The 25113-nt window shown below is 42.9% G+C and overlaps 1 protein-coding gene across 1 annotated transcript in view; it reads left to right on the top strand.

Moving 5' to 3' along the window:
- Positions 1-343: 343 nt before the first annotated feature.
- Positions 344-25113, top strand: part of TMC2 (transmembrane channel like 2) — a 76343-nt gene continuing 51573 nt past the window's right edge. The window contains exons 1-4 of the mRNA XM_019971984.2: positions 344-649; positions 4152-4304; positions 18248-18338; positions 25012-25093. Coding sequence (XP_019827543.2) covers positions 360-649; positions 4152-4304; positions 18248-18338; positions 25012-25093 — 616 coding nt within the window. The 5' untranslated portion in view covers positions 344-359. The remainder of the gene's footprint in view (positions 650-4151; positions 4305-18247; positions 18339-25011; positions 25094-25113) is intronic.

The following is a 25113-nucleotide window of genomic DNA, read 5'->3' as shown; positions in this document are numbered from 1 at the left end:
CAGGGAGAGAGACCTTAGCTCTCACCCCAGACCAGAGGCTTTATCTGAAAGAGCCTTTGGAGCCAGTAAGCTCCAGGAAGCATCTATTTTTAAAAAACATATTTATTTATTTTGGCTGCACCAGGTCTTAGTTGTGGGCTGAAAGATCTTTTAGTTGCCATGCTAACTCTTAGTGTGACAGGTGAGATCTAGTTCCCTGACCAAGGATCCAACCGGGCTTCCTGGTTGTAAGGAGGAGTCTTAGCCACTGGACCACTGACGTCTCACTGCTGGGGGCACTTTCCTGGGGAGGAGGCCCCTGAGGCCAGAACTACTTATTCTCTGCCCTTGCAGGTGACAGGTCCAGGAGGAGCCCCTCGATGAAGCGGCCTCATAGAGCCGAGAAGGCGCCAGTTCCGCGCAGAGCCCAGCCAGGCCAGAAGAAGCGGACCGGGGGCAGCCCAGGGTCCGGGTCTCCTCGGAGGAAGCAGGCAGAGCGCAGGGGACGCCGGGAGCTGCTGGGGGACAGGGAGCGGGGGTCAGCAGAGAAGACCTGCGGAGGGAGGAGGAAGGATGGGAGGGCTTCCCTCAGGGAGCAGAGAGCTCCTTCAAAGAAGGAAAAGGAGGTCCGGAGGAAGGAAGAGATGTGGAAGCAGCTGAAGAAACACAGGTGTGTTGTGACCCGACTTCAGGCGCGTTTCAATGCGCCCTCTCCCTCCTGCCAGCCCTGCTCCCTCCCTTGTAAGGGTCAGGTGCCATCCTCCCTACCCCCTCCCACGAATGGACGGCCCTTGCTCTCTCCAGCCTCCCTCTGCCTCTACCTTCGTCCCTGCCCGGCTCACCGCTGGGGCCAACCTGGATGAGGATCACACTCATCCCAGGTGGAGTGGCCCTGCGCACTGTTGTCCCAACCCCTCCAGTAGGGCAGGTGCAAGCGGAGGCTGTGAATGGGGAGGTGACACAGCGGCATGGTGGGACAAGATCCCAAATCTCCTGAATTTCAGCTGTAGTGGTGACTCACTACAGCTCTTGAAGAGGAGCTGAGAGAAATCTAAAATTAATTATTAAAAATTAAAATTTTTAAATTTCTAGTTAAAATTGGAAATTAAAAATTAAAATTGAATTTAGGAGTCATAAGAGGGCTTAAGCATGCCGTTTCCCAACCTGACCTGCATCCTCTTCTGTGAAATATGGTTTTGATCTAGAAGAACTTCAAGAGTCCCATCAGCTCTGAAATTCCAGGATTAGGAGGTTTATTTGCTGTATTTCCTTTGTTCTATTAGCATTGGCACACGGGGGGTTAATTGATAGAGTCGGTGTATGGAATCAACAGGTTGGGATTTTAGTTTCATTTTTTTGCTACCAATTTTGATGAACCATCTCCCTCTCTTTGCCTCCCTCTTCCACTTTACTTTGCATCACTTCTGAGGATGTTTTAAGAATCCCCATTGATAATGGGTGAAGAGGCTTTGGAAACAGATACTAGGATTATGGCAAAGAGTTGATACTCCTTCCACCCATTTCTAATAAACCTTATTTGCCCACACTCTCCCTCAGGTGTTCCACTGTATATCTCCAACTTTACAGAGGGGAAATTAAGGCCCTCAAAAGGGGCCACTGATTTCTTCCATCACCCCTGCCAGCCATTCCTGGCTCCCTTAGGGCTTTTGTTTATTGTCTGGTTGTCCCTGCTGCTGCTGCTGCTAAGTCACTTCAGTCATGTCCAACTCTGTGTGACCCCATAGATGGCAGCCCACCAGGCTCCCCCGTCCCTGGGATTCTCCAGGCAAGAACACTGGAGTGGGTTGCCATTTCCTTCTCCAATGCATGAAAGTGAAAAGTGAAAGTGAAGTCACCCAGTCGTGTCGGACTCTTTGCAACCCCATGGACTGTAGCCTACCAGCCTCCTCTGTCCATGGAATTTTCCAGGCAAGAATACTGGATTGGGTTGCCATTTCCTTCTCCAGGGGATCTTCCCAACCCAGGAATCGAACCCAGATCTCCTGCATTGTAGGCAGAGGCTTTTGCCATCTGAGCCACCAGGGAAGTCTCCTGTCTGGAAGACAGATGCAAAGTAAGGGATAAGGACTCAATTGTGCAATTTTCAGCTTCATGCCATAGCAGGGCATAGAGATGAAAAATATCCAGCCTTCTTCCCCAGAGGCTGACAGTCTGACATGGGAAATAAGACAGGGTTATCAGCTATCATAGCACAAGTGTTAATTGCTCAGTTGTGTCCGACTCTTTGAGAACCCATGGACTGTAACCCACCAGGCTCCTCTGTCCATGGACTTCTCCAGGCAAGAATACTGGAGTGGGCAGTCATTCCCTTCTCCAGGGGATCTTCCAGATCCAGCATTCAAACCTGGGTCTCCTGCATATTTCAGGCAGATTCTTTACGGTCTGAGCCATCATCATAGCACAAAAGAGAAAGCAATATGTATACCAGAAAGGATTTGATGAAGAGTGTACTGCTGGGAGGCTGAGGTTCCTCTATGGAGAAGGTAAACATTTCAGTAAGACTTGGAAGACCAGATGGAATTTGAACAGTGACTGAATGTCGCACCTCCACCACCACCCAAACTGAGGGAACACCTTATACAGAAACTCAAGGGCAGATGTCCTGGGGTGTGCGTGAGGCATGGCAGAAAGCCCCTGTGCTCTAGGCTTCCTAGCATTCAAGAGCTAGGGTCCCTCCTCTCCACCTCATTCCTATGACCGCTCCTTGCTCCTCAGGAGTTGATCAGAAGCTAAACTCACAGAGTCTGCTGCAAACTGGTCTCTAAAGCCCATGGTAACCCAAGTCCACATCCTGATATTTCCAATTATGACTTGCTAAGCAGGCTGCCCAGGAGAACCCTTCTCCAGCCCCTCCCTTACCCTCTGTCGGTTGCTGCCAACTCAGCTGAGAGTCACTGTTTTTATGAGTGAAGGAGGCTGTGAGCCACACAGACAAGAACTTGGATTTTGTGGCAACTGAGCGCACAGTCTTGGTCAGATGGTGAGGGTCCTCACACCCTCCAGCTGGAAGGGTTCTGCAGCTGTGCTGTCCCATACAGCAGTCGCTAGCCACATGTTGGGCATTTGAAATGTGGCTGCTACAACTGAGGAACTGAACTTTGAATTCAATTTAACTTTAATCTGATGTTAATACTACTGAGTTAAAACAAGAATTAGCCTTGCCCAATGGCTCAGCAGGTAAAGAAACCTTCTGAAATGCAGGCGATACAGGTTCAATTCTGGGTCAGGAAGATCCCCTGGAGGAGGAAATGGCAACCCACTCCTGTATTCTTGCCTGAAAAATCCCATGGACAGGGCAGCCTGGTGGGCTACAGTCCAAAGGGTTGTAAAGAGTTGGACGCACTGAATGCACACACGCACGCACACACACACACACACACACACACACACACACCAAGAATTAGTAAATTTACTTGGACAGATGTAGTTTTGAGGTTGATTTAATTTTGAAACCAAAGCATTTCTTCCCCCAAAAAAAGACAGTTTCATCAGTGCAGATGTGAACATCAAAGGAAAATGATATTCTATCACTTGATTCATTTATGAGAAAAGTTCTAAGTATGTCTAAAACAATTTAGATATGTGAATCTACTCTTTCAACTAAATTTTATGAAATCCAAATACAGATTAAATATGTTCAATGAAAATTTCATGTCTGAATTGACAGTGAGTACAAGGTGAACACTGGATTTTGAAGACAGAACAAAAAGGATGTAAATTGTCTCATTAATAATTTTTTCACTGATTATATGTTTAAATTATAAAATTTTAATATATTGGGTTAAATGAAGTGTATTATTAAAATTATTAATAATATATTCATGTTATTTTATAATATAGCCACTAGAAACTTTAAAATTATGATATGTTTCCATTGGGCAACCCTACGCAAGTGAGGATGTCTGTGTGGGTAGGATTCAGAGGCATGGAGTTTGGAGATGCAGCCCTCAAGGCACTCCAGGCTGCAGGAAGAGTAGTGGCCTCCTCTGCCAGATGGGTGAAGTCACAGAGGGTTCTGAGCAGGGCAGGCCTGTGCAAGGTGGCAGCTGGGAGCATCTCAGCATTCTGTGGGGCTCCTTGCATCCCACAGAATCCCCGAGGACCCCGCCCTCCTCCCCACTCTCCTCCACTCCACCCCGCCTCTGCTCCAGGTCATCCTCCGTGGCCTCCAGCACCTCCAGTGGGGAGTCTCTGTCTGAGGAGGAACTGGCCCGTATCTTGGAGCAGGTGGAAGATAAGAAGAAGCTGATCGCCAGCATGCGGAGCAAGCCCTGGCCCATGGCGAGGAAGCTGGCAGAGCTCAGGTGAGGGGTGGCAGTTGGCCAGGGCTCTCCCAGTTGAGAAGGCTCAGCTCTTCTAATGGGCTTGGGAATCCCTTCTCCTCTCCTCTCCACCTAAAAGAGCTCAACAAGAATGGGGGTTCACCCTTCCACCTTGCTTCGGTCCCCCTGTCCCCAGCACATGACTGGCCACTGGCCCTGCTGTTGGTTAGCACCAAGCCAGGCCTAGTAGGAGACAAGGAGGATCATGGCCCTTGGGCTACACCCTGCCTCCACTGCCTCGTCACCCCTTTGTCTCACACCCCACCCCATCTGGTGGCTTCTGCGCTTCCCTCACAACTAAACAGACATGCCTTCTTTGTATGTGTGTGTGTGTTAATTGCTCAGTCATGTCCAACTCTTTGAGACCCAATGGACTGTAGCCTGCCAGGCTCCTCTGTCCATGGAATTCTCCAGGCAAGAATACTGGAGTGGGTTGCCATTCCCTCCTCCAGGGGATCTTCCTGACCCAGGGATCGAACCTGGGTCTCCCTCATTGCAGGCAGATTCTTTACCATCTGAGCCACCAGGGAAGCCCATGCCTTCCTTGGTGGTGGTGGTGGGGTGGGGGGCGATTATGATCCCCCGCCTCAACAAGTTCCTACCTCTCTTGTGTTCTCTAAGCACCAGAATCTCTCCCCTTGTCACACACTCACCCTTGCAGTGTGGAGAACAGGGGGATGGGCTGTCTTAGCTACACTTGTGTCCCGGAGGCCTAACATGGGGCCAAGCTTGCAGTGACGCTCCATAAATATTGCCTGGCCTCGTGCCCATGCCCCTGAATTCTATTTTCAGCTCAGCTGCTTCCCTGGTTTCCATATGACCGGCCAGCTCATCACTCATTTTATGGCTCTTCAGTCTCTGCTGCAGTTTTGAAAGAAGAGCAGGATGTTTCTACTAGAAAACTATAATCTGATTTTACTGTCTTCCCCCAAGTCCTGCCTCAATCTTTCTGCCATAAGATTGGGTGACTCCCTTCCTCGTTCCCTCTATATAAAGCTATTATTTTTCTCAGCTCTTCTCACACCTGAGTTTCCTCATTGCTCAAATGGCTCACCCTTTATCACAGAACAATTTGGCAGCCGTATTTTGACCTTCAGCCTCTCTGTTTGTGTCTCCAAGGCACAGCAAGGATGTTGGCTGTGCAAATGGGGTCCGGCCCTGACAAGTAATCTGGTAAATAGAGCTTACTCCACTGTGTTGAGGGCTCCCCAGGTGGTGCCATGATAAAGAATCTGCCTGCCAATGCAGGAGATGTGGGTTCTATCCCTGGGTCAGGAGATCCCCTGGAAGGGGATATGGCAACCCACTCCAGTATTCTTGTCTGAAAAATGACATGGACAGAGGAGCCTGGCAGTCCATGGGGTTACAAAGAGTCGAACATGACTGAGCAACCAAACACACCCGCCACTGCCCTGAGAATATTACCTTCTCTCAAAGTCAGTTGCTGGAAGAAATGCCTCCCCACAGTGCCTCCAGGCCAGTGCTGACCAACAGAACTTTCTGAGATAATGGAAATGTTCTAACTCTATGCCAATAGAGTAGCCACCAGTCACATGTAGCTAGTAAGCACTTAGAAAATAGCGCAACTGAGAAACTGAATTTATGTTTTATTTTAACTTATTTAAACTTAGGTAGTCACACAGAGAAGGCAATGGCAACCCACTCCAGTACTCTTGCCTAGGAAATCCCATGGACGGAGGAGCCTGGTAGGCTGCAGTCCATGGCGTCGCTAAGAGTCGGACACAACTGAGCAACTTCACTTTCACTTTTCACTTTCATGCGTTGGAGAAGGAAATGGCAACCCACACCAGTGTTCTGCCTGGAGAATCCCAGGGACGGGGGAGCCTGGTGGGCTGCCGTCTATGGGGTCGCACAGAGTCAGACACAACTGAAGCGACTTAGCAGCTACAGCAGGTAGTCACAGGTAGCAACAGTTTAAGTGGTAGGTACAGCTTCAGGCAGTGGGCTGTCTGCCTTGCCAGCTCCCTTTTTCTGAGTCTCTTCTTCCTGCTCCCCCAGGGCCAAGTTCTTCCTCCTTCCATCTGTCTCTCTAACAGAACCTCATCCCCACTCAAGTGTCACTGGGACACATCTTTTATTAACAGTGGAAAAAGAGCAACCTTGCTGTTTATGGAAATGAGATAGCCAGCTGACTGGAACTCTCAGGGACCATGAAAATCCCTGAGCTGCCCAGAGGAGAAGTCTGTATCTCCTCCAGGCCTGGGGGCAGAGTTCCTGCTCGTGGTCAGTGTGGGAAGTGGCTAAGGCCCGAGAAGCTGAAAGGACTCTCATGTCTCCCACTGGAGCAAGTCCTCCTGACAATAGTGATCTCTTCCCTCCAGCCTGCCCGCCTTCCTCTTCCCTCTTGCAAGGCTCCCTATCCCAGACTCAAGTCTCAGGCTCTCCAGCCTCTGGGTCTCAGCTCCAGTAATGCCTCTGCCTTGCCCACCTGGCTAGGTCCTACCTTTTGAGACTCAGGCCAAGTGTTGCCTCTGCAGGGAAGTCCCTACTGATCCTATCTGCATTCAGGCTGAGTTAGTTACCACTTCTCTGAGCCTTAAGGCCCTATCCCTCACTTGACTGGCTGCTCTAGTTTGCAAAGCTGTGTCTTATTCATCTTTTAATTTCTTTCTTTGTTATATTTTGCCAACATTTGCTGCATGCTCCCTATGTGCCAGATATTGTTCTGAGCCTGGATGTGTAAAAATTCATTTAATCTTCCTAATCACCCTCTGATGTAGATACTATTGTTATTGTCCCCATTTTACTGATGGCAAACTGAGACACAGAGCAATCTAATAATTTTTCCAGGCCACACAGTGAGTTTAGAGGCCTGGCCAGAATTTGAACTAAGGAATTCTGGCTCCAGAACTTGCACTCTTAAATTATAATTGCCTCTCTAGAATTCCTAGACATTCTAGAATACACCCTTTGCCTCCTGTATGATTTCCTCTTCTGGCATAAAGTCTTCAACTGCAGATCTGCAGATAGCATCCCCAGACTACATCTTTTTTTAGAAGCAATGGTGTGGGGACCCCAGTCTCTGGCCGACTCAGGCAGCTGGCTGACTTTGGCATACTTGTTGTAGACAATTGAAGAACGGTGGTAAGGGATAAAAAGCAGCAGCAGTGAACTGGGGCAAGCCTGCATTCACACTTCTACCATATCTGGGTGATTTGACTAGCTATTCAATCCCCCTCAGGCTGGCTTCCTTCCCTTAAACTCTCTGAGCCTCACAGCCTTTTTTGTAAATTAGGAATAATATTATCTACCTTCAGAGTTATTTTGACAAATTCAAAATATTTATTTAAGGGCCCAGCATGTAATGTACAATTAATAGATAGTAGTTATTGCTATTATTAATGGTTGAACATCTTGTGCCAGACACTGTGCTAAACCCTGAGAAATGAGGATGGGGAACAAAGGTGAATCAGAGGAGACTTCACTAGTGATGCACATCAATAATGGCACAAGGCAGGCTGATGATGTTGGTAAATGAGTTTCTTGTGCCCTTGAGTCTGGGATGTTTGCTTTAATCATAGAATTAATTAGGTGTGTCACTCAGCTTTGTCAGAAACCCAATGTGCTAGAAAATTAGCCAAAGTGCTTGCTCTCTTCAGAGAGATCTGAAGAATTCCACTTCCAAAAAGACGCAATAGGCATACTTCTCCATAGTCTTCCCATGAAGTACAACTGAAACCCCAGACAGTATGTGTAAAGCAAACATAAGAGACTCAGAAAGGTGGAGAGAAGAAAGCAGACTGGCTAAGGACCTCAGGGTCAAATGGATGACAGGGCATCAAGTTCTAGGTTTCCTTTTTGTCTATGTATCCAAACTGGATACTGGGAATATTGGAGAAGCTGGCAGCCCCCAAATATGGACAGATACTCACAAAAACACCTGAAGAAAAGTCTGCTGTTTCTAGCCAAAGGACCAGAAAAGACAGAATACTTAGCAATGAAAACAATCCTTCTCCAACCAAACACCATAAATAAAAAACATCTCTAGCCCCACTCCTGGCAGCAAAAGTCAAGTCAATATTTCCTCTGTTGCCAGGATTTAACATGATATCCCAACACCCTTATCAATAAATTATCAGAGAAAGCCAAGTGAGGAGCAGGGACATTCATACCCACTGTAGTAGCAAGCTCTCCCTCTCCCTGTGGTGTCAGTGGAGACCACACAGGGAGCATGAACTTTCACCACAACCAGGCAGTAACAAATTATACCTTCAAGCCAGGATGGTATGAGTAGAAGGCTTGTGGAAGCCTGAACTCCCATCCTGACTCACCAGTAACAAGGAGCTCCAGCCCAGTTCCAGGTGTCAAAGGAGGCCAAGTGAGTAATCTGGACTTCTACCTAGAAGTAACCAGGCAGCATCCCCCTTCACCTACTGAAGCAGTGTCAGAAGAGGCCTGCTAAAACACAAGATTTAAGTAAGATCCAGACTCGCATAACAAAAAATCCCAAATGTCTAGGCTTCAATTGAAAACTCACTCATCATACCAAGAACCAGAAAGATCTCTAACTGAATGATAAAAGGTAATCAACAGATACTAACATCAAGATTATATAGATGTTAGGGTTATCTGACAAAGATTTTAAAGAAATCATCATAAAAATGTTTCACTGAGCAGTTATGAACACACAAAACAAATAAAGAAATAGTCTCAGAAAATGAATAGAAGATATAAAAGAGAGGAACTGGAAATTTTAGAAATAAAAAATATAGTAACTAAAAATTTTTGAATGGGCTCAACAGCAGAATGGAGAAAACTGAGTAGATTATCAGTGAAGGTAGAACAAGACAGATCACTCAATCTGAACAATAGCAAGAAAACAGCCTGGAGGGAAAGTGAATAGAGCCTCAGGGACATGTAGGATTATTTTTAAAAAATCTAACCTTGGTATCTCCTCCAAATCCCTAGATATGAAAGAAAAAAAGGAGTTGTCAGAACATAAAGTGGGGCTGGGAAAAAAGTCTTCAAATATATAAGGACTGAAAAATTTTCAAATTTGACAAAACTTAAGTATTCAAGAAGTTAAACAAAACCCCAGTAAGATAAATCCAAAGTAATCCATGCTAATACACATCATGGTCAAACTTCTGAATACTTTTAAGAGTCTGAGAGAAGCAATGCATTACTAAAGAAAAAAAAAAACAAATAGAAAGACAGCATATTTCTCATCAGAAACCATGGAGAACAGAAGTACTAAGTGAAAAGAATTGTCAGTCCAGAATTCTATATCCAGCAGAAACATCCTTCAAGAATAAATGAAAAATCAAGACATTCTCAGATGAAGGAAAACTAGAAGAATCTGTTACCAGGTATACCCTAAAGTATAACTAAAAAAAGTTCTCTAAAAATAAAGGATATGATAAAAGAAGGCATCTTGGAACATCATGAAGGAAGAACATGGTAAGAGAGAAAATCTTGAGAAATACCATGTTTTTTCCTTCTCCTCTTGATTTTTAAAATTATGTTTGAAAGTTGAAGCAAAAATGAAAACACCACCTAATGTGATTCTCAAAAATGCAGAGAAAATAGTTAAGACCATTATAAATGAGTAGGATAAAGTGACATAAAGAGAAATAAGGCTCTACACTTCACTCTAGCTAGTAAAATGAATCCATAAGTTTTGATAATACATATAGATAGGTAGATAACAGATAGATGAACAACAGATATAGGTCGACACATAGTAATGCCTAGAGCAACTATTGAAAAGGCTATACAAATTGATATACTAAAAAACACTGCAGGTTAAACAAAATTGAATTCTAAAAAAATGTTCAGGAAGACAGGGAAGAAGGCAAGTAGAAATGAAAAACAGAAAACAAGAAATAAAATGTTGTATTTAAACTGTAACATCTAAATAATTATGTTAGTGGTCTAAATATATCAATTAAAAGACAGAGATTGGCAGACTGGATTTAAAAGATGATCCAAGTACATGCAGTCTATAAGAAACTCACTTTAAATATGATATACATAAGCTGCAAGTAAAGAATGGCAGAAAATACACCATGAAAAATTAACCAAAAGAAAGTAGGAGAAGCTATGTAAATGTCAAAGTCAATTTCAGAGCAAAGAAAATCACCAAGGTTATAGAGGGACACTATATAATGAGATGGCAAGAGTGAACGTCAACATTTTAGGAATCAGTGAACTAAATGGACGGGAATGGGCAAATTTAATTCAGATGACCATATGTACAACTGTGGGCAAGAATCCCTTAGAAGAAATGGACTAGTCCTCCTAATCAACAAAAGAGTCCAAAATGCAGCACTTGGGTGCAATCTCAAAAATGACAGAATGATCTCGATTAATTTCAAAGCAAACCATTCAATAACAGTAATCCAAGTCTATGCCCCAACCACTAATGCCAAAGAAGCTGAATTTGAATGATTCTATGAAGACCTACAAGACCTTGTAGAACTAACACCAAAAAAAAAAAAAAAAAAAAAGGTGTCCTTTTCATCATAGGGGACTGGAATGCAAAAGTAAGAAGTCAAGAGATACCTAGAGCAACAGGCAAGTTTGGCCTTGGAGTACAAAATAAAGCAGGACAAAAACTAACAGACTTTTACCAAGAGAATGTGCTGGTCATAGCAAACACCCTCTTCCCAAAACACAAGAGACAACTCTACACAGGGATGTCACCAGATGGTCAATACCAAAATCAGATTGATTATATTCTTTGCAGCTGAAAATGGATAAGCTCTATACAGTCAACAAAAGCAAAACCAGAAGCTGACTGAACTCCTTATTGCAAAATTCAGACTTAAATTGAAGAAAGTAGGGAAAACCACTAGGCCAGGAAAACTGCATGACCTAAATAAAATCCCTTATGATTATACAGTAGAAGTGACAAATAGACTCAAGAAATTAGATCTGATAGAGTGCCAGAAAAATTATGGACAGAGTGCTGGAGTCAGTGATCAAAACCATCCCCAAGAAAAAGAAATGCAACAAGGCAAAATGGTTGTCTGAGGAGGCCTTACAAACAACTGAGAAAAGAAGTGAAAGGCAAAATGGGAAAAGGAGAGAAATACCCATCTAAATGCAGAGTTCTAAAGAATAGCAAGGAGAGATAAGAAAGCCTTAAGTGAACAATGTAAAGAAATAGAGGAAAACAACAAAATGGGAAAGACTAGAGATCTCTTCAAGAAAATTAGAGATACCAAGGGAACATTTCATGCAAAGATGGGCACAATAAAGGACAGAAATGGTATGGACCTAACAGAAGCAGAAGATATTAAGAAGAGGTGGCAAGACTACACAGAAGAACTGTACAAAGAAGACCTTGATGACCCAGATAACTGCGATGGTGTGATCACTCATCTAGAGCCAGACATCCTGGAGTGTGAGGTCAAGTGGGCCTTAGGAAGCATCACTATAAACAAAGCTAGTGGAGGTGATGGAATTCCAGCTGAGCTATTTAAAATCCTAAAAGGTGATGCTGTAAAAGTGCTGCATTCAATATGCCTTAGCACTGGCCACAGGACTGGAAAAAGTCAATTTTCATTCCAATCCCAAAGAAGGGCAATGCCACAGAATGTTCAAAGTACTGCACAATTGCACTCATTTCACAGGCTAGCAAGGTAATGCTCAAAATCCTTCAAGCTAGGCTTCAATAGTATGTGAACTGAGAACTTCCAGATATACAATCTGAGTTTAGAAAAGGCAGAAGAACAAGATATCACATTGCCAACATTTGTTGGATCATAGAAAAAGCAGGGGAATTCCAGAAAAACATCTGCTTCTGCTTTATTTACTACACTAAAGGCTTTGACTTTGTGGATCACAAGAAACTATAAAAAAATTCTTAAAGAGATGGGAATACCACCTTACCTGGGCTTCCCAGGTGGCTCAGATGGTAAAGTATCTGCCTGCAATGCAGGAGACCTTGGTTCGATCCCTGGGTCAGGAAGCTCCCAAGGAGAAGGGAACGACAACCCACTCCAGTATTCTTGCCTGGAGAATCCCATGGACAGAGGAGCCTGGTTGGCTGTAGTCCATAGGATCGCAAAGAGTTGGACACGACTGAGTGACTAACACTTACCGCCTCCTGAGAAACCTGTAGGCAGCTCAAAAAGTAACAGTTAGAATCAGACATGGAACAACAGACTGGTTCCAAATTGGGAAAGAACATCTAGAGTGTATATTGTCACACTGCTTATTTAATTATATGCAGAGTACATCATAGGCAATGCCAGGCTGGATATAGCACAGGCTGGAATCAAGACTGCTGGGAGAAATATCAATAACCTTAGATATGCAGACGACACCACTCTTATGAAAGTGAAGAGGAACTGAAGAGCCTGTTGATGAAAGTGAAAGAGGAGAGTAAAAAGCTGGCTTAAAACTCAACATTCAAAAAACTAAAATCATGGCTTTCAGTCCCATCACTTCATGGCAAATAGATGGGGAAACAATGGAAACAGTGACAGACTTTATTTTCTTGGGATCCAAAATCACTGCAGATGGTGACTGCTGCCATGAAATTAAAAGACACTTGCTCCTTAGAAGAAAAGTTATGACCAACCTAGACAGCATATTAAAAAGCAGAGATATTATTTTGTCAACAAAGGTCCATATATCAAAGCTATGGTTTTTTCCAGTCATCGTGTAAGGATGTTAGAGTTGGACCATAAAGAAGGCTGAGCACCAAAGAACTGATGCTTTAGAACTGTGGTGCTGGAGAAGACTCTTCAGAGTCCCTGAAAGAGATCAAGCCAGTCTATCCTAAAGGAAATCAACCCTGAATATTCATTGGAAGGACTCTTGCTAAGCTGAAGCTCCAATATTTGGCCACCTGATGTAAAGAGCCAACTCATTGGAAAAGACCCTGATGCTGGGAAAGATTAAAGGCAGGAGGAGAAGGGGACAACAGAGGATGAGATAGTTGGATGGCATCACTGATTCAGTGGATATGAGTTTGAACAAACTCCAGGAGATAGTGAAGGACAGGGAAACCCAGCATGCTGCAGTCCATGGGGTTGCAAAGAGTTGGTCACAGCTGAGCAAGAAAAAAAACATAATGATAAAGGGGTCAATATACCATGCAAACAGAACAATCCTAAATGTATATGCACCAAAGAGATCAGTGGTTTGGATTCTATCGGTTATTAATTTTCCAGTGCTATGTAATAAATTACCCTAAAACTTAATAATTGAAAACAGTAAAAAACATGTGTTATCTTCTGTTAGTCAGAAATTCAGGATCGGCTTAGCTGGCGGCTCTAACTTGGAGTCTCTCATTGAGGTCCTTTAATGGACCAGAACTTGGTGGTCCGGAGTCAATGATAAGAAAGTAAAGGAGAGAAAGAGGCTGATATTCCTTGGTTTACACAAAAAGCCAATAAAGCCCCTGCATGGGGCTTGCTCTGTTCACGGAGGCCTCAAGCGCCCTCTCGATGGGGTGAAGGTGCAGGGCACCTTCTCGAGAGGGTCTTAGTAGCCGGGCAGGAAAGTGAATTCAGAGAGCCTCTGCGCTCCAGGGGATCAGCCTGAAAAAGAGAGAGAGAGAAAGAAAGAAAGACACGGGGACCAGAGCTCTGATGGAGCAAAGGTGTTTTAATCAACATGGTGTGGGCATATATACTGTCTTACAAAGTAGTTATTCTCAGCAAAGATAAAGATTAAAATTCCAGACTTACAAAACATAGGCAATCCATATTAAAGAGAGAGATTTGTAAACAATCACTTTTACCGTATGGCCGAAGAATTGATGCTTTTGAACTGTGGTGTTGGAGAAGACTCTTGAGAGTCCCTTGGACTGCAAGGAGATCCAACCAGTCCATTCTGAAGGAGATCAGCTCTGGGATTTCTTTGGAAGGAATGATGCTAAAGCTGAAACTCCAGTACTTTAGCCACCTCATGCGAATTGTTGACTCATTGGAAAAGACTCTGATGGTGGGAGGGATTGGGAGCAGGAGGAGAAGGGGACGACAGAGGATGAGATGGCTGGATGGCATCACTGACTCGATGGACGTGAGTCTGAGTGAACTCCAGGAGTTGGTGATGGGCAGGGAGGCCTGGCTTGCTGTGATTCATGGGGTCGCAAAGAGTCAGACACGACCGAGTGTCTGAACTGAACTGAACTGAACTCACAAGAAGGAAGAGGGTACTTATCACCGTATAGAAACGCTAATGAAGGAAATGCCTGGATTCCTCAGTCCTGGGAGAGGCTTGCCTCTCCTCTTAATTCCTAAATATTCAGGAATTAATACGGAGCAGAGAATTCCTGACAGATCCAAAATAGCACACAGGAAGCCTCCTGTTAAATGCTTCCTGACAGTCTCTCATAAGGTTGAGTCAAGTTGTTGGTCAGGGCTTCAGCCTTCAGATGACTGGGGGTGGTGAAGCCACTTCCAAGGTTGCTCATATACATGGATGACAAGGTGGTTCTGATTATTAGTAGGGGCCCCAGTTTCTCTCCATATGGGCCTCTCCATAGGCTGCTTAAGTATCCTCATAAGATGACAGCTAGCTTCCTCCAAAAGAGGGAGATTTCAAGGGGAAAGTCACGACACCTAGTTTCAGAAGTCCTAGTCTCAGAAGTCATAAGTTGTCACTTTTACCACTTTCTATTCCTTGGAGGCACATTGCTGAGTTTGGCCCACATTCAAGGGGAGAAAAATTCATTTCTCCATTTTAAAGGGAGGAATGTCAAGAAATCTGTTGACATAGTTGAAAACCAACACATATGGGAAGTCAGGTATGCTTGGTTAGCCTCAGGTACCTTTAGATTGATTCAGTGACATCTCTAGGCCTGGCTTTGAGTTTCCACTCAGAGTGAGTTCAGCATCTGTTTGATCTTTGCCTCCACAACTGAAAAATAAAAACCGCTTGGAGCCAAAGGGAGACACCAAACCAGCGTAGTCCAAATTACCTTCAACATCTGGCCATCTCCAATCTCTGGCCACCTCTCTTTGGCCATCTGTGTCCCCTACCTTAATCTAGATGTCTTCTGGATTTCTGGCTGACTCATACACTTTCCCAGTGTTCTGCATGGGACAGCAAAGCTCTGCAAGGATGCTGTCAAACTCAGGCTGCCCTGTGTCTATTTGTACCTCTGCATTGCAAAATTAAGTGTGATTTTGAATCTGATCTGCTTCACCAGCGGTGGGTTTTTGGATGTATCTGGTCTCTCTGAGAGATACTTTGGATCAACTTCAGAGTATCCCTGTTGTGGAAGGCTGCATTGCTGAGTCCCTTGTCCAGACCCCTGCGGAGAAGAAGGCCCTTCACAGCAGCCCCCTGTGCTAGCAAAGACTCTTTATCAGCTGTCCACTTTAGGAGCTGATATTTCCCCAGAAGGAGAAGAGTGACTGCTTGCTAAATGAAACCACTGTGCTCACATGGTCTGCATCCACATATTTAAATCTCATAACATCAGGCCCATTTCTAGATGAAAACTGCCACCCCAGGAGGCACAGAATCTTGCCTGGCTCTCTCTGGCACTAAAGCCACACAATAAACCCCTTTTCTCCCAGCAGTAATCACTGGCCACCCTGATGTGTCTTTCAAACTGTTATTTGGGCCACTTTATCAACAAGGAGGGTCATTCTAGGGCAATGTGAGGGGCTCCTGAAGTGCTGTCTGTGGGTGGCTACTGAGGAAAGCCATGCCTCAATGGCTTCCTCCTCTCCTGAGTTTGGAGGGGCCTGAGGGGTTGATAACCACATGTCAAAAGTGACCTTGAAAAAAAAGTGACCTTGAGATTCAGGCCCCTAGAACTTTACACAAAGCAAAGGATCCCATCTCTTTTGTCTTTTCGCTTCATTTTTCACACACCATCTGGTTTGAGGAAGAGGAGAGATGAGCTTGCATGAAGTTCCCTGTTTGAAAGGAGGGGAAAAGGAGGGGACAGGAGCACCCTACAGAAGGAAGATTTGCAGGGACTTCCCCCGGTTGTCCAGTGATTAGACCTCCACAATTTCACTGCCAAAGTCATGGGTTCAATCCCTGGTTTTGGAACTAAGATCCTGCAAGCCACACAACATGACCAAAAAAAAAAAAGGATTTGCAGCAGTTGGGAAGTGCAGGGCAAGAGCCAGTGTTTCCATAAACCAACTACTATTTCTAGTAAGGAAGCACATGGATCACAGATAACAGATGTAAAAGGATTTGCTATAAAAATGTTAGTTGTGATTATTTATACACTTTTACTGATCCAAAAAAGCTTGTTGCATCCATCAAAATTGTTAGACTGCTTGGTCTGTTTGCAGTGAACGATCCTTAGAGTTTGTATCCAATTCTGAGCAGGGACCTCTGTTCTTCTGAGGGCTCTCTGGGTTTCTGGACACAGTCTGAATGTCAAGAAAAGAAGCATTTGGTGCCAGGTTCAGTGGCTCAGGCATAAGATCTGGCTCTTATGTTTGAGATTTTTTATCCAAAGTTACCAAATCTTAAAACGTTGTCACATTCAAACTCACAAACCCTGAATGCCTAGGAGTCCCTACCCACTCGTGAAATATAGGAAGAGGACAAAAATATGAGTTTCATGAAAACATTCTTTGTTGTCCTGGAGTCATTGGTAGTCACAGATAACTCACTACCAGAATGACTGCAGCCTGGGGGGAGCAGGGGCTGACCCCACTGAGGAGCCTTAATCCCATACAGCCCTGCTTTTGACCCCAGACCCAGAAGCTACACAGATGGCCTCATTAACATTGGGACATCATTGAGACATCCTAATAAAACCAGTCCTGGGATTAAACCAGGTTAGAATGTAACTTTGACAGGTAGCAACTACCTGCATTTGCACTTTGGAGGTGGTGTAGGTTATGTTGCCAGCAGGAGAGCCCGAGCAACAGCAGCCAGACACCCAATGTCTTCTTCCACCCACGCTGAGATGGATTTAATTCTTCAACTACTTGTATGGTCTTATCCAGTGGTTGCTGATAAACTGATTCTTTGGGTGTTGGCATGGGAAAGCCCTGATGTGGAACACTTGCTGATTCCCATAGTTTAAATACTCCCACCATGGCCAGTTTCAAGTCATCAACAGTTTAATAATTGGTGGACCAAGTTTCTGAGTATTTAACAATCAGTTCTCAGAAGCCAGCCCTCACTAGCTCCAGCATTTGACCCAAAGTATTTAACAGAGAGGCCTATCCATGTGTTTCTCATGCAGTCTTCCTTGGATGTTCACTCACTCATTCAATGTTCATGCACTCTAAAAATATCTAGTGAATGCTGTATTTTTTTTTATTGCTGCTCTAACAAAATACTACAAATTTAATAGCTTAAGACAGTTTATTAGCTCACAATCCTGTTGGTCACAAGTTCAGAATAGTGTGGCTGGATTCTTTGCTCAGGGTCTCACCAGGCTAGATCAAGGTATCAGCAGGGCTGTGGTTCCCTCCCACCTGGGACTCAAGGTCCTCTTCCAGGTTCACTGACTTTTGATAGAAATTCATTTTCTTCTCTTGCTCTCCAATGTGGCATCCTCCAGAAGGGCCCCAGCAACAGAGGAAAGAGGATTCTCCTTATTCTAATTTCTCTGATTTCCTTTTTTGCCACATCTCTCTCTGACTCTTCTGCCTTCCTCTTCTTTTTCTAAGGGCTCATGTGATGTATGGGCCCTTCCAAATATCCAGTGTAATCTCGCTAGGTTAAAGTCAGTAATCTTAATTACATCTGCAAAATTCCTTTTGCTATTCACAAGGGGGTGAAGGTCATGGAAGCAGAAATTCTGCCTACAGGTGCCAACCATGTACCAATCACTGTCCTTGGCATTTGGGAAACTTCAGTGGACAAAACAGACAAAATGTCCTGCCTTTGTGGAACTTACATTCTAAACTAGGGGTATAAAACACTCAAGGCCCTCGGCCATACATATACCTTCATAGTTCAGATTTCTTTTGCTTGGGTGTTAATTAAATTTCTGCCTTATTCCCTCCTCTAACCAGGGAGGCCCAAGAATTTGTGGAGAAGTATGAAGGAGCCTTGGGAAAGGGCAAAGGCAAGCGACTCTACGCCTATAGGATGCTGATGGCTAAGGTGTGTGGTTTGGAAGCTGCAAACCTATGGGAGGACTTGCTCAGTTCCTGACCATCGCAAGCACCTGCCTGGCTTCACAACTTGTGTCCACCTCCCCCAGAATCCTGAGTCTGAGGTCCAGTCAGTCATTCTAATTTATCCAGGAATGAAACCAACTGTCCATTTCTCTCTGATTAACTGTGAGGGCTTCAATATACTGGAGATTTGTTTCCCTCCAGTGAAGAACTAAACTCACAGAATTAATGGTGTTGAATCTACTGGGATATTATTTTCCAAGCCCCCAAATCAAGACTTTGGTTTGGTGGAGACCCAGAAGGGCCATGGTTTAATCAGAGTCATACAGAAGACAAACAGTGATGTCAACAGGGCATCAAGGACAGCTCTGGTGTGTTATGTCATAACCTGGGCTTCTGATTCAAGCTTAAGTAATGACCTCTAATTGGATATTTAACTATGAAACTATGGAAGTATCTTTCCTTTACCTACTAATCTGAAAAACTATCGTTTTCATTCACTTAATTCTTGTATAGGGCCTTTTTTGAAACTTTTATTTGAATTCATCATTTCAACTATTGATTCAGTCTAATGGCTCATAAGGCTTCCTCTTTTTACCTTTCTTTCTCAAAAATGTCTTGGCCAGTCTTTCCTATGTTTCCATTTGCATTTTGTTATGTTTTATTAGCATTATTTTTTTTTTCCATATGCAATTTTAAAATCACTTTGCCAATTCCAATATAGTCCATTGAGATTTTGGTTGGAAATTGTTTTTTAAATGTAGTCAATTTTGTTCTCCTTAAACCACAAAATAGAGTGGAAATTTTTTAAATCTTTGGTTTAATTTGGGAAAACTTATCTGTAGAATATCCAGTCTTCACATTTAAGAATATCATAATTTCTCAAGCTTTAGTTTTATATCCTTCAGCAAAGTTTGTCATTTTCTTCATATAGATCTTTTCTATGTTATATGTTATTTCTACATATATTTTTGTACATATTTACATTTTGGTTGCTTTTGTGAGTGAGATCATTTTTCCTTTTATTTAATAACTAGATATTGCTGGTATGCAGGAAAACTGTGTATTTGAATATTCATTTTTAATCCGCTTCCTCTATTGTACTTCCTTATTAGTTTTAATCATTTTCATCCAATTGTGTATGTAAAGATATTTTTCTTGAGTTCTAAGTCATTCCTGTCCTGAACTGCAGATTAGCAATACTAGAACTGTTTCAGTTGATAATGGTGATCATAAGTCTCTTTGTTTTTCCATTACTTTAATGAAAATGACTCCAATGTTTCACATTAGATTGATGAGAGTTGTTACCTTGACAACTTTGAAATAGATTTTCTTTCTTATGATAAGAAATTATCCTTTTATTTCTAGTTTAATAAGACTTCCATTTTATTGGAATTTCCAAATAGATATTCAATTCAGTTTAGTTCAGTTGCTCAGTTGTGTCCAGCTCTTTGCGACCCCATGGACTGCAAAACACCAGGCTTCCCTGTCCATCACCAACTCCCAGAGCTTGCTCAAACTCATGTCCATTGAGTCAGCGATGCCATCCAACCATCTCATTCTCTGTCATCCCGTTCTCCTCCTGCCTTCAATCTTTTCCAGCATCAGGGTCTTTCCCAGTGTCAGTTCTTTGCATCAGGTGGCCAGAGTATTGGAGCTTCAGCCTCAGCAACAGTCCAAATGAATATTTAGGACTGATTTCCTTTAGGACTCACTGGTTTGATATCCTTGCAGTCCAAGGGACTCTCAAGAGTATTCTCAAACACCACAGTTCAAAAGCATCAATTCTCCCACACTCAGCTTTCTTTATGGTCTAACTCTTACATCCATACATACATCCATACATCCATATATAACCATAGCTATGGTTTTTCCAGTATAGTCAAAACCATAGCTTTGACTAAACATACCTCCTTTGTCAGCAAAGTAATGTCTCTGCTTTTGAATATGCTGCCTAGGTTTGTCCTGGCTTCTCTTCCAAGGAGCAGACATCTTTTAATTTCATGGCTGCTGTCACCATCAGCAGTGATTTTGGATCCCAAGAAGATAAAGTCTGTCACTGTTTCCACTGTTTCCCCATCTATTTGCCATGAAGTGATGGTCTTAGTTTTTTGAACGTTGAGTTTTAAACCAGCTTTTTCACTCTACTCTTTCACTTTCATCAAGAGGCTCTTTAGTGTTTCTTCACTTTCTGCCATAAGGGTGGTGTCATCTGCATATCTGAGGTTATTGATATTTCTCCTGGTAATCTTGATTCCAGCTTGTGCTTCTTCCAGCCCAGCATTTCTCATGACGTACTCTGCATATAAGTTAAATAAGCAGGGTGACAATATAACAGCCTTGATGTATTCCTTTCCCAATGTGGAGTCAGTCCATTGTTCCATGTCTGGTTCTAACTGTTGCTTCTTGACCTGCATACAGATTTCTCAAGAGGCTGGTCAGGTCGTCTGGTATTCCCATCTCTTTAAGAATGTTCCACAGTTCGTTGTGATCCACACAGTCAAAGGCTTTGGCATAGTCAATAAAGCAGTTGATGTTTTCCTGGAACTCTCTTGCTTTTTTGATGATCCAACAGATGTTGGCAATTTGATCTCTGGTTCCTCTGCCTTTTCTAAATCCAGCTTGAACATCTGGAAGTTCTCGGTTCACATACTATTGAAACCTGGCTTGGAGAATTTTGAGCACTGCTTTGCTAGCGTTTGAGATGAGTGCAATTGTGCAGTAGTTTGAACATTCTTCAGCATTGCCTTTCTTTGGGATTGGAATGAAAACTGACCTTTTCCAGTCCTGTGGCCACTGCTGAGTTTTGCAAATTTGCTGGCATATTGAATGAGGCACTTAATAGCATCATCTTTTAGGATTTGAAATAGCTCAGCTGGAATTCCAACACCTCCACTAGCTTTGTTCATAGTGATACTTCCTAAGATAAATAGATGTTAGATTTTGTTAAATACTTTTCCATATGTTCATAAACTTAGTTTTGTCAGGCACATCTGATTTTCAAGTATTTTATTTATAATTTTTACATAAAATTTCACAAGATTGATTGAATTTATGTGTGCACACACACACATGCATGCTGTCCTGGCATATTTTAATATTAGGGTTGTACTTGCTTTGTAACATTAAACGAATAGCAAGCATTACCTCCCTTTTATGCTGTAAATCAGCTTGAGGAGCATGATTTTTTTTTTTTTTTTTTTTTTGAAAATTGAAAGATGACATCCTCAAAACTATACAGGTCAGGAAGCATTTTATAGAATATCTTGATAATTTTTTAATGTTTTTCCAATTGGGATAGTCAAGGTTTAACTTCTTCTTGGGGTCATTTTGATATTTTTTATCTTCCCAGACTTGATCCTTTCATTAAGAGTTTCATATGTATTAACAGAAAATTGCAAATAGATAGTCTCATAATTTTTGTAACTACATTTTATATATGTTGAGTTTAAATCTTTTTTATCCCTAATATTATTTTCTCTTCCTTTTCCATTATAGTTGCCTGACAACTATCTATGGGTCACATTAATTTTTATCTAAAAACCATTTATCATTTAACTGCACACTCAGAATTTTCTTCTCAACTGAGGAACGTGTTCTTCAAATATGTCTGATAAATGATCTAATTTGTTTCTGTTCAAACAGTTCCAGCTTCTGCACTAGGAGAAGGATGGCTGCCAATTCCTCACTCTTTGCATTTACTTTCCCTCACGATTTTTAATTCTTTGCTTATTCTCTCTCTTTGCATCTCAGAAATTTCTCAGGTTTATTTTCAGTATCATTGGATCAATTTTCTTTTGTCTCAGTTAAAGTATAATGTTTATTTTCATTCTATTACTGAACTTTTAGCAATCTTGTAATCAATTCTTCCATACTTCACCTGTATTCTTTTATTTTCCAGCCACAAGGCTTGTGGGATCTTAGTTCCCTGGACCAAGGATTGAACCCATTCCCTCAGCAGTGAAAATGCAGAGTCCTAAACCACTGGGCTGCCAGGGAATTCTGCCCCCCATACACATACCCCATATTCTTTTTTAAAACTCTAATTGCCATCCTGTACTTTAGAAGCCATGTTTTTTGTATCCTGCTAATATTGATGGCGTAGAAAATGGTAACCCACTCTAGTATTCTCACCTGGGAAATCTCATGGACAGAGGAGCCTGGAGGGCTACAGTCTGTGGGGTCACAAAGAGTTGGACATGACTGAGTGACTAAGCACATATGCAAGCAAGAATATTGAACCGTCTCTCAAAATTTAATTATGTATCCTGGAGGAAATACTTTCTAAAAACCTGAAAGAAAGGGATCTCTTTTTCCTTGTTTTTCACACTATTTCTCAGGCTTCACTGGTTGTTTTTGGTTATTCAGATTCAGGTATCATCCACAGGCAGGATGTGCCGTGTCTCATTTGACTGCTGTTTGAAATCTTTTCTCCTATATACAGCTGAAGAGCAAGATGACACACACAGCCAGGAACCCCGTCCGAGGGGGCAGCTACCATGTCACACAGTTCTGGGGGAGTTGAGGTCTTCTCCCACCCACACCCAGGCTCAGTTTTCTGATGCTCTAAGTCAATGAAGAATAAGAGTTTCAATGCTGAGCTTCTCCCAGACCTCTCTCTGCCTATGCCCCCCACCTCCAGGCATCACTTTTAGGCTGAGATGCCCTCAGCCTTGAGGGGCTGCAAGTGGTTGCCAAGTGACCAGACTGGCAGACTGTGTCTCCAAGGGCCTCACTTGGCAACATGCATTACTCCATTGATCCTTAGCCTCGCAAAGCTATATTTTATACTGATTTTATCAGCACCCTGACAGAGGATCTGTCTCTCAGGGAAGGACTTACATTAACAAAGCTTATGAGACAAATATGTAAAATCAGATAACAGATTACTAATTTACAAGGAGGAATAACCAATGCAAGAACTGAAAAATTTGAAGTCCATAACAGTGTCTTTTATTTTTGATAGTACAGTTATGTGCTATGCTTAGTTGCTCAGTCGTGTCTGACTCTTTGCGACCCCATGGACTGTAGCCTGCCAGGCTCCTCTGTCCATGAGATTCTCCAGGCAAGAATACTGGAGTGGGTTACCATGCCCTCCTCCAGGATCTTCCCAACCCAGGTCTCCCACACTGCAGGCAGATTCTTTACCATCTGAGCCACCAGGGAATCCCAATACAGTTTTATGGGAAGCTAAACAATAATCCCAGGCTTCCCAAGTGGCTCGGTGGTAAAGAATCCACTGGAGGAGATGCAGGTTCAATCCCTGGGTCAGGAAGATCCCCTGAAGTAGGAAATGGCAACCCACTCCAGTATTCTTGCCTGGGAAATTCCATGGACAGAGCCTGGTGGGCTACCGTCCATGGGGTTGTCAGACATGACTTAATATGTACACATGAATTATTATTCCAATTCCAATCTACTAATTTGCAGTGAAAAAAATTACTGCCATAGAAATCAAAATATTCACAGCCCAGGTGATGGGCAAATGCTTTCCTTATAGACAGACCTACATAAGAAGCCAAATAAACCAAAGATGGTTTTCAAGCACAGAATCAGAACTAGGAAAGGTAGAAGAAGCAATGGGATTGGGGTAGCCAGTGTCTCCACATCCCTGCTCATCTTAAGAAGATCTTTGCCATTATTATGAACCTGTCCTTTGCTGATGGGTCCCTCTTCTCCTTGGCATCTGTGACCATCTCCCTTCTGACAGGTGGTTTCCTTCCTTATATAGTAATTATCCAATAACTATATAGTTAAAGCCTTTACATCTGGAAGTCCATCTGGTTCCTTCAGATAAATTTTCCCTTTTATGCTTTAGTGAATTTACAAATGAAAATCTCATTTCCTTCATGAACAAGTTCTTCTGAGACCTTTGTAACAATAGAAACTGATCTTAGAATTTTCTCTTTACTTTATCTTTGCCTGCTATTTTCTATAAGTTTTTTAAAAAAAATTCCAAATGGATTTATTTTCAGGGGATAGGACTGTTGAAGAGCATCCCCTGAAAGAGTTGACAGATTTTCATGCAGCCAGCAGACAGCTGCTCAGGTTTCTGATTGGTAAAAAGTGAGTGTTGGAGCTGGAGTAGACCCTGGAAAGGTGCATAATGCCTTCCTAACTAATGTTAGTGGGGTTAAAAAAAAAAAAAACACAGGCTGCCATTTCACTGGAAGAAAAATGGGACACCTGGGGCTGAGATCTCTTTTAGCACTGCCTTCAGTCTTATAGTTTAGCAACAGTTTCTATGAGATTAAGGCACTCGACCGTCTGCCAATTGTAGGTGTGAGATTTTTTTTTCCCTTGAATTTTTGGTTTTAGATGAAGGAAGTTACATAAGAGTTTGCTAAACCAATTTGATTCCCCAAATCAGAAATTATACATAGACTTTCTAAGTTCATATGTAAACTGTCCAAACCTGAAATTTTACCAGCATTATAGAAAATTGCAAGACATTGTGTTGCCCTGGCTTCTCTCTCACTCACACCTAGCTTTGAAAGTGATGATGTGAGCCTCCACCTCAGACAGCCTGGTCTCAACAGCTCCAGCGTGACAGCCTCACTCACCTGTTGACCTCGTGTTGACATGTCAACATCCACATGCACCTCCAAGCCCCAAAGCAGCATGTTAAGGAACTGAGGGTGTTGTCTGTTTCATTTCAGAAATGGGTCAAGTTTAAAAGAGACTTTCATAATTTCAAGACTCAGTGTATCCCCTGGGAAATGAAGATCAAGGACATTGAAAGTGAGTATTTTGGTGTCCCT

The sequence above is a fragment of the Bos indicus genome, chromosome 13 (genome assembly GCF_029378745.1).
Source record: "Bos indicus isolate NIAB-ARS_2022 breed Sahiwal x Tharparkar chromosome 13, NIAB-ARS_B.indTharparkar_mat_pri_1.0, whole genome shotgun sequence".
Taxonomy (NCBI): domain Eukaryota; kingdom Metazoa; phylum Chordata; class Mammalia; order Artiodactyla; family Bovidae; genus Bos; species Bos indicus.
Note: the sequence above shows the minus strand (reverse complement) of the source record. Positions and strands in the feature narration are given on the sequence as shown.